Source organism: Mustelus asterias, chromosome 9, assembly GCF_964213995.1.
Source record: "Mustelus asterias chromosome 9, sMusAst1.hap1.1, whole genome shotgun sequence".
Classification (NCBI taxonomy): Eukaryota; Metazoa; Chordata; class Chondrichthyes; order Carcharhiniformes; family Triakidae; genus Mustelus; species Mustelus asterias.
In genome coordinates this window covers 52047120-52056981 of record NC_135809.1, presented here as the reverse complement: position 1 = coordinate 52056981, position 9862 = coordinate 52047120, and the positions used below count along the sequence as shown (strand labels likewise).

The 9862-nt window shown below is 40.1% G+C and overlaps 1 protein-coding gene across 4 annotated transcripts in view; it reads right to left on the bottom strand.

Annotated features, from left to right (window-relative positions):
- Positions 1 to 1680: 1680 nt before the first annotated feature.
- The window catches only part of LOC144498688 (sortilin-like), a 145007-nt gene continuing 136825 nt past the window's right edge, over positions 1681 to 9862 (bottom strand). For all 4 annotated transcript variants that reach the window (XM_078220187.1, XM_078220189.1, XM_078220186.1 and 1 more), the window contains 3 exons: positions 6539 to 6645; positions 5749 to 5866; positions 1681 to 4581 (listed from right to left, as the gene is read on the bottom strand). In XM_078220187.1, coding sequence (XP_078076313.1) covers positions 4567 to 4581; positions 5749 to 5866; positions 6539 to 6645 — 240 coding nt within the window. In that variant the 3' untranslated portion in view covers positions 1681 to 4566. The remainder of the gene's footprint in view (positions 4582 to 5748; positions 5867 to 6538; positions 6646 to 9862) is intronic.

Genomic DNA, 9862 nt, shown 5'->3' with positions numbered 1-9862 from the left:
AGACTGTAATGCCAACTCAGTTTCCAGTGTTAGGGTCCTGGACCAGGACACCAGAATAGACTCCAACAAGGAACCTTACTGATAGTCCCGCTGAGTTGCTCTGTAAAGCAACAGGGACCCACACTTTGTGAACTGGGACTGATTGCCCACAAGTAACAGTGAATTTAATGCTGTTTAAGTTGGAGCTGATATTAATAGATGTAAAGCCTGCTTTGGAGTTGATCGACCATTCCAGGAAGCCAAGGGAACTTGCAGAAGTGAATAAATTTTAAACTAAGAAAGAAAGTTCTGGAAAACTCAGCCAGTCTGGGAGCATCTGTGGAGGGAGAAATAGAGTTAACATTTTGAGTCTGTATGACTCTTCTACAGAGCTACATAGGGAAAAATGTGATGGATTATATAGTGTTTAGGAGGGGGTGGTGGAGGAGGAGCAAAATAGGTTAGGGATAGATGGGAACCAGGAGAGATTTGACAAAGATGTCATGGGCACAAGACAAAGGGAGTGTTAAAGACTCAAGAAAGTGCTGATTGTGGCATAAAGGTAAAATAGCAGAATGTATTAATAGCAGAGCAAGGGTACTCTGTAAAAGCAAAATTGAAGGACGTGACAAATGGTCCTGTAGGGGAGGGTGTTGGGACAAAAACATGGATAAAATTAGGGTTAAGATGGAGGATAGGGTTTATGCTCTGAAGTTGTTGGACTCAATGCAAAGTCCAGAAAGCTGTAAAATAATTTACTGGCTTATTAGACTTTTTAATGTAGATTTTATTTGTCTGACTTTTTAACAAGTTTGAACTGATCTTAAAAGATCTTCAAATTTATGTGACATTTTAAATGATTTCTTTTTTATTTCTATGTCACATCGAAATTACAGAAAAGATCTTTAAATGTATATGTTTAACCAATATAAAAACTGACTTATTTGATGTTTCAATGTCAAAGATTCTTAGCAAGATTTAAGTTACTTTAAAAGATCATTAAGTATTTTTATGGCTTCTTCCTGAGGTTTAAAATGACTTCAAAATATGTATCGTATATGACATTGTAAGATGACTTTAAAAAATGGAGACTACCCTTCTGACAGAGAGGACAATTGAGCTGTTATAATTACATGTTCGGTGCCTGGGACTTTGCTGTTAGTGTTGAGGAAAACGATGGTCTGTTGCACATTGCACACCTTTTCCCTTCCTGAACGTTCACATTGCAGGTGGGATTGTGCCAGTAATCAATGAAGTGATAATGAAAAAATAATAATCGCAGCTCTTTTAAGGAACTGCTGTAATAATTTGTGTTTATATAATGCTTTTCACATCTTCAGTATAATATAAAGCTCATTACAATCAATATTTTTTGAAGTTCCATCACTCTTGTAAGTATAAGGAAAGGATTTTTACACTGGGGTTTAAAAATCTTATCTTTGGATGGCACATCTGACAATGTGGTCCTCCACCCCTATGCTGCTTAGAGGGTTTAGCCGAGATCATGTGTGCTCAAGACTCAGGAATGGATTTTGAACCCACAACCGTCTCATTCAGAGACTGCTACTGTTGAGCCACAACAGTGGTGAAGACATTTTGACGCAGGGAACAGGTTTACCCCTGGCCTTCAATTACTGACATTGAACATACGATTGCTTTTCTTTATAAATGGTCAGTGCAAAGAGAATCATACACATAATTACTTAACAAAGCAGAATTTATTTAGCAGTTGCAAGGCCAACATAATCTAATTGACTTAATTTACCAGCCAAAACAGCTTTTAGCTTGAACAAAGATTATTTTATATGCACAAATACCACATCCAAATTATCCTGAATTACTTAAGAAATGATAAAAGTTCACAGCATTAAGAAAAAATCCACATGAATGTATCAAGAACTGAAAACGCTGACTGTTCACCATCAACTCTCCCCCCCCCTTCCTGCAAAATCCAGGCCAATTGCATTTAAACCAATGTGGATGAGGTGATATGGTTCTTTGGTCATTAAGTATCTGACTTCAAGCTTGTTCGAGTAGATTTCCTGGGATATGTCTCACTCAGATACCTCTTTCCATGTAACGTGACATTTGGAGAAGGGTTGGCACTCGCCCACTTGCTGTGCCATAGTCATGTTTTGTGGCACAAGTTGGAACTTAGTACGTATGTTTGACACTGCCATCCTCACACCAGGGCAAAGCCTTAAATGGAATTATTATTCGCTTAATAGAAAAGTACTTCCCTATCCTTTATCAGCCAGTTAAAAGAAACTTGCTTGACAAGTGGCGATAAAGTTTATTTCTGGCAATCCTGGAGCTTAATCTTTTCAATGTTGAAAGCTCTAAGCTGAACAAAGAAACATTTGTTGATGCTCACATTAGATAACCTGTTTGAGAGATCAGCCATTATTCTTTACATTTTTTACTATGACTTAAAAATTCAAAATTTGATGTAGTGCAGAGCTATTTTTCCCAGAACCAAGGACAAAGCCATTGCAGAATTCCATTTGCTTGTATTCCTTTAGCATCTTCCAGTACAAAGTCTTATGTAGTCACTTGTTAAGTGCCCCGCCTAGATTCACAACCTAGGATGCTGTAGCTGTGCCTCAGCCTTGGAGAGGTGAACAATTCTGACTTTTGATGATCATGTATCTCCTGGCTCAGTTAGTTCATCATCTGTATGTTTTATTTTGCCTTTTCATTGGGAAAACACTGCAAAAGTAGCAAGGAGATGACTGGCCTGTGTCCTGGTTTCAGGTATTGGTGTGAGGGGCCTGTTGTCTTGGGAACAAGTGGCTTGGTTGGGTCTCACCTGTCTGAAAAATCAGCAGCCATCACTGTGCATAACTTTACATTAGGCTACTGTTTCAGTGTACATTTTACAAAGTAGCGTTTTAGTGCTTTTCATAAAATAATGCAAGATGTCAGTCAAGATGCTTTATTATACATCAACTTGGCAACTGAATCCTTAACATCACAACTAAAACAGGCGAAAAATATTTAATGAGGATGAAGCAATGGAAATGGAGAGGAAGGGAACTTAGGCTGAGGGATTTACTGGGCGAAGCTAACACTCCACTGTCATAAATTATTTACAGGATTCCAACTTAGAGGTTAAGTAATTGCTTAGTGCAAAGTTAAATACTTTCAAAAAGGGTATTAGATTTTCACATACAATTTATGGATGAGGAGATATGTATAACAGGAGAGAGAGGCAGATATAGCAAAGACGAGCTTAGAAGTCCTAGGGTTGGGAAACCTAATGTTGCAACGTTTTCAAATGTTTTTAGTGCACAAGCTTCTGAGGAAGGATTATTAATAAGTTGTTTATCTGGAAACCCGATCAAAGCATTGGCATACAACCTAAAAAAAATCTATTTGCTACTTTAGTAAAATATATTTAATCAGCATGTAACAATCCGAAGACACACTTGGTGGGACTGGAGGGAAATCAGATGGTATTGCATGGCACGCCTGTTACGCCCCTGCCCAATATCAGATCTAGTGGAAGTGAATATTGAGTGGGGTTGTACGATCACCTGCTTTGTGTGACAAATAAGAATTTCTACTCCAGATGCAGCACAGAAACAAATGCAATCACAGACAAGCAACAATTTCCCTGCATTGCTCACAATAAAACAAATGACAGTTTTTATTTAAGACAAAAGCATACAGACCCTGAATCTTTTCATCCGCTGCCCTGATTTTGATAGGATGCGGTGGAAGAATGGAGAAACTGGCCATTTATGCCATTTCTCTCGCCATTGGGAGAGGGTTCTGTCGAGATTATGGCGGAAGATTGGGGCAATTTCCATGAATATTGCTGTCCTTATGCTGAAATTAAAGTTACAATTGCTCCCTGGACAGCACTTAAATGAGGGTTCAACTCCCCCCTGGTTTCATGAGGTGAATGCATCAGAAGAGCCTCTTTTGTACCCCAAGGTGAAGAGGGGAAATGTGGTAAATCTCCATCTCCATGGGCTGGGCAGTAATCAGGTGAGATGTTAATCAGACTGGCTCTCAAGTAACTATTGATCTGCTTGGGCAGGTTAAGACCCAGGCTGTGAAGACAAACATCAACTCTATTCCCCTCTCCCAAAGAGGCTTATTGTTTTTGACCAGTTGCAATGTCTCCCCCTGATTAGTTTAAAGAATCGATGAATTTAAGAGCCACATTTTAGGGTAGACACTGCAGAAGTTCTGCCTGTGGGCTTCCTCCTGTCCCATCTGATAATCTGGACAGGGAGAGCAGTTTTACTATGCACCGGCTGTAAGAGATAGGAAGCCACGTAGAGTTTATTCTGTAAATAAGATTCTACGCCCAGTGCTTACATGAACACATCCACACAATGAAAGGAACTATACTTTCACCATTTTTTTTATTAGCAGTGGCACAAAAAAAAACTTGCTTTAAATTTGCAAACAGCGATGGCTGGTAAAGGAAACTGTCTTAGCAGGAAGGAGGGTTTCTGCCAACGGCAGCAGGCAACATTCTTTTGCATAAGATTTATAACTTGATGAGTCCAAGTCCGATTTGCAAATTTAAGTCGGCAAATGATAATTTTCATATTGTCCAGGCCAAGTGCAGGCTTACTCAAGAAGATCCTGGGGGGAGGGAGGGGGAAAAAAACGTTTGATATGTTTAACCGTAGGAAGCCAAGACAAACAGAATTACTTTCAGCTCACGTTTGCCAAATCTGCCCCTTAGGCAGGTATTTGCTGGACATATTGCCAAGAACTCGTGATTTATTCATTAGAGTGCCATTTCTGGGATAAATAAATAACTGGCAGAGTGATAATGTAAATCTTTTAGGGTAAGGTTTGTTCAATTGTGGCCTTGTCTTTTGTAAAATTTACCTGATGGAATAGGAGATAGGAAATTTTCATTAGTTTTCGACTATGGGTCTAGTATTTGTGCTCTTAACACCCTATGTTCCTATGTATTTTCATTGCATTGTGCAGCACAGGAGTGCATTCAGCCCAACTCATGGTGCCTGCGTCAACTATTTGACAAGAAACTGTCCACTCCCCCTGCCATTTCCCCAGAGCCTAACTTCATAAAATTAACTCACAATGGAGCAGGAATTGAGAAAAGACTAAAAATACTACTTCAACTGTGTTGAAGTTGGTACGTGACCTCAGACTTTTGTATCTTCTTCCGTTGGGAAAAAGATACAAAAGTTTGAGGTCACGTACCAACCAACTCAAGGATAGCTTCTTCCCTGCTGCCATCAGACTTTTGAACGGACCTAACTCGCATTAAGTTGATCTTTCTCTACACCCTAGCTATGACTGTAACACTACATTTTGTACTCTCTCGTTTCCTTCTCTTTGTACAGTATGCTTTGTCTGTATAGTGCGCAAGAAACAATATTTTTCACTATATGCCAATATATCTGACAATAATAAATCAAATCAATGGAAATGAACCTTAACCCAACCCCAAGAGCATACTCTACCCTCCCGCCCCATAACCGCACCCCCCCCCCCCCCCGGGACTTAACTTAAGAGCAATCCTGGGACTTCTCCTCTGGACACTGTAGGGCTCAGCCTCAATGGTTGTCGAGCTGTCAGCCAATCAGATTGGCTGACAGTTGCAGTTCTCCAAGGCGAGGCCTCCTTCCAAGGGCGGATACAAGTCCTGCCTATTGCCAATCAATGCTCAATTGAGTGTGAAATGGCAGTGGGCATGTCAGGGTTGGACGGGCAGATTATACGCTGACTCTCAGGATTCACTCACTTAACAGACTTTAAAATAGGTGAAGTACTCACAACATCAGAATCATCATGGTAAACTCTCTCAGTGTTTGATCTGCCACTATCCAGGTTATCAGCAATGCAGGCTTCATCAGTATTAGTTTGCAGAACTGAATAACGATAGACCAAGGCCCTATAGAAAGAGAAGAAATTTAGCCATTTGAGTAATTTTGTACATATTCAACTGAGAAATATGCTTCCTCAAACCTCTAAAGCACAACAGCGAGGAAATGAAAAGATATTTGCATCTCCTGTTACTAACTGGATGCAAATACACAAGCTACACTGGCAAGCAAAAAGCTGTTGAGCCATCATGTGCTAAACAACATTTCAGAAGAAAAAGATTGGCAAACTCTTCAATTGTTTATGGGCCGTGTAGTTTGTGGCTAACACCTTTGCTTACATTGATCACGATCTGCTCATGTTTCTCTCATTGCACTGCAGGGATTCTATGTTGACACAGGTATCTTCACTGAGAACCTGCCTTTCAACTTTGCTTTATAATGAACAGGAACTTTCTAAATTGGTCAAAAAAAGCCCCGTGAAACTCGAGCAAGTGAGCTGGGAATTGCAGCCATTCCACAGTTCAATGTTAACTGCAAGTAAGACAATGAGTGATCAGAATATTACTGTTTCTTGCTGCAGTCTCTATGGTCCACATTACCAAGCAGTTGCTTTATGAACCTGCTCATAATGAAATGCATGACTAAAATAATGCAGACCAGGGGCTAGTTTCATTTCTTTCAATTCGGTAAGTAAGTACGAGTAAAGCAAGGAAAATCAAAGACAGACTTCAGGTTCTTACCTTCCTCCACACACATATTTCTTGAAAATAAGGATAATGCCTGACATCATCAGCACTGACGCTGCCAATACACTTATAACTATGATGATGATGGTAATCTTGGGTAACTGTTAATAAATACAACAATGTTTACAGAATTCAGACAGCTTGGATTCATTTTAAATAATAGCACCACATCACAAAAGGAACATGCCAAAAATCTGTATCTCAGAATTTCCTGAAACCTCTGCTGAAACAGTGTACTGACAATATTTGGAGCAAAAGCTCAAGGAAATTGCAGTGCAAGTGATTTACACCATTTTATGTTAGAACATAGAACATAGAACAGTACAGCACAGAACAGGCCCTTCGGCCCACGATGTTGTGCCGAGCTTTGTCTGAAACCCAGATCAAGCTATTTCCTCCCTATCATCCCGAAGTACTCCATGTGCCTATCCAATAGCTTCTTAAATGTTCCTAAAGTTTCTGACTCCACTATCCCTGCAGGCAGTCCATTCCACACCCCAACCACTCGCTGAGTAAAAAACCTACCTCGGACATCCTTCCTATATCTCCCACCATGAACCCTATAGTTATGCCCCCTAGTTACCGCTCCATTCACCCGAGGAAATAGTCTTTGAACGTTCACTCTATCTATCCCCCTCATCATCTTATAAACCTCTATCAAGTCTCCTCTCAACCTCCTCCGCTCCAAAGAGAAAAGCCCAAGTTCCCTCAACCTTTCCTCATAAGACCTACCCTCCAAACCAGGCAGCATCCTGGTAAATCTCCTTTGCACTCTTTCCAGTGTCTCCACATCCTTCTTGTAGTGAGGTGACCAGAACTGCACACAATATTCCAAATGTGGTCTCACCAAGGTCCAATGTTACACCTAAATTTCCTCAATCTTTTACACTAATTCTGCCTAAACCCAAGCTGTGCCCTCTCATTAATGTAGGTAGCTCTACCTTCCCCCCAGCTCTCTCACAAAAATATAGCTCACACAAATTTCCTAAGCTATATCGTTCTGACTGAGGCTGCAAATTTAAACATAAAATTTTAAAAACAAAACATAGTCATAATTCTGATTTTTTATAAAGTTTCTTTTTCCCATTTTGCCTCCCCAAGGACTGAAATAGATTTTCTTGATCTTTAAACATATCATCTGTTTTGCATCAGAACTTAAAAATTGACAAACTCCCCACAAATGCATTTTGTTAACGTGCTGTGCCTATTGCATGTAAATGATAGCTCGATGGATTCCTTCTTCAAGTTTCTCTTTGTTCACAGGAAAATAAAGAAGGAACTTGGAGATCTGTGCTATCTAAGCTCCGATTGTTTATTCTAATTTTACCTTTCTGTGTCGGCTAATGAAATTTTCAGGAAATCTTGGAGTTATTTCCCAATGGGAAGATTTTGGCTTAAATTTTGGCATAAACTGGAAGTTTGCTGCAGAAGTTTCCATACGCCTATGCTTAATCTGTTTGGAAATATTTCACCATTACGTTGGCATTTTGCAGACAATGGAATCTCACCTACAGCAATGATCTTGGATTGTCAGTGAATCTGTGTTTCTGGTTGCTGTAAGGAGTCTCACAACACCAGGTTAAAGTCCAACAGGTTTATTTAGTATCACGAGCTTTCGGAGCGCTGCTCCTTCATCAGATTTCTGGTTGCTGAGAGGGGAATGGAGGTTTGACACCAGAACTTGATATACTTCTTCAAAGGTTTCTGTGGTTCTTTAACTACCACCATGATCATCGGGACACGTGGACGGGGTTCGGGGATGGTGGTGTTGGACAGAGACATGTTTAGTCTATTGCCTTTTCTGAAAGGAGGCACCTCTACAAAATGCAGTACTTCTTCAGTGCTACACTGGAATCCCAGCCGAGATCACGTGATCAAAAACTGAACTGCAAAGCTAACAATTGGTTTATAACATTATCACACATTTAATCTCTTACCAGTGTTGCAAATCCTCCCCTCCACAGACACACTGCTTAAAACATTCATTTGACCAATTCTACACATCAATCACAAGTTATCACCCCCACATTATTCACTGCTACAAATAAATGGCCTATTCAACTGAGGTAACCAATTCAAATCATTGACTGTTTTTTAAAGTACAGTAAAAGATCATGAAATGGGGACAGTTAAAATGGATTGGAACAAAACAGGATTCAAATGTTATTCAGTGCCACCAAGGGCCAACGTGTTCCTAAGAGCGAAGGGCAAGGGTGGCAAATCCAGCGAACCCTGGATGTCAACGGAATTCAAGGGTTTGATAAAGAAAAAAAAGGAAGCTTATGGTAGGTATAGAACACTAAAAAGGGGGTAGGCCCTTTAGGAGTATAGCGTGTAGGGGAATACTTAAAAATAAATTAGGAGGGCAAAGAGGGGCCAAGAAATATCACTGGCAGGTAAGATTAAAGGAAAAATCCCAAGGCATTTTATAGATATATTAAGAGCAAGAGGATAACTAAGGAAAGAGTGGGGCCCATTAAAGACCAAAGGGGCAATCTGTGCGTGGAGCCAGAGGATGTGGGTGAGGTGTTAAATGAATATTTTTCCTCTGTATTCACCAAGAAGACATTGTAGCTGGAAATTTCAATTGGGATAGTGAAATTCGTTAAGATTAATCAGGAAGAGGAATTAGATGTTTTCACAAGCATAAAGATGCATAATCCCCAGGGCCTTGTGAAATATATGCCAAGCTGCTATGGAAAGCAAGGGAGGAAATTGCAGGGGCCCTGACAAAGATATTTAAATCTTCACTGGCCATTGGTGAAGTGTCAGATAATTGGAGGATAGCAAATGTGTTACCTTTATTCAAGGGCAGCAGGGATAAGACAGGTAATTACAGTCTAACGTCAGTAGTAGAGAAGTTATTGGGGAAAATTCTGAGGGAGAGGATTAATCAACACTTGGAAAGGCAAGGATTGATCAGCTATAGTCAGCATGGATTTGTTGGTGGGAGATCCTAAGTAATTAATTTAATTGAGTTTTTTGAAAAGGTGACTAACCACATATATTAATGAGGGTAGCACAGTTGATGTGGTTTACATGGACTTCAGAAAGGCCTTTGACATGGTCCCACATGGAAGGCTGGTCTAAAAGGTTAGAGCCCATTGGATCCAAGGCAAGTTGGCAAATTGAATCCCAAATTGGCTTAATAGAAGGCAAAGGGTGATGGTGGAGGGCTGCTTTTGTGATTGGAAGCCTGAGACCAGTGGTGTACCACAGGGATTGGTGCTGGGACCCTTGCTGTTTGTTATGCACATTAATGACTTGTAGAAGGTATAATTAGTAAGTTTGCAGATGACACAAAAATTGGTGGTGTTG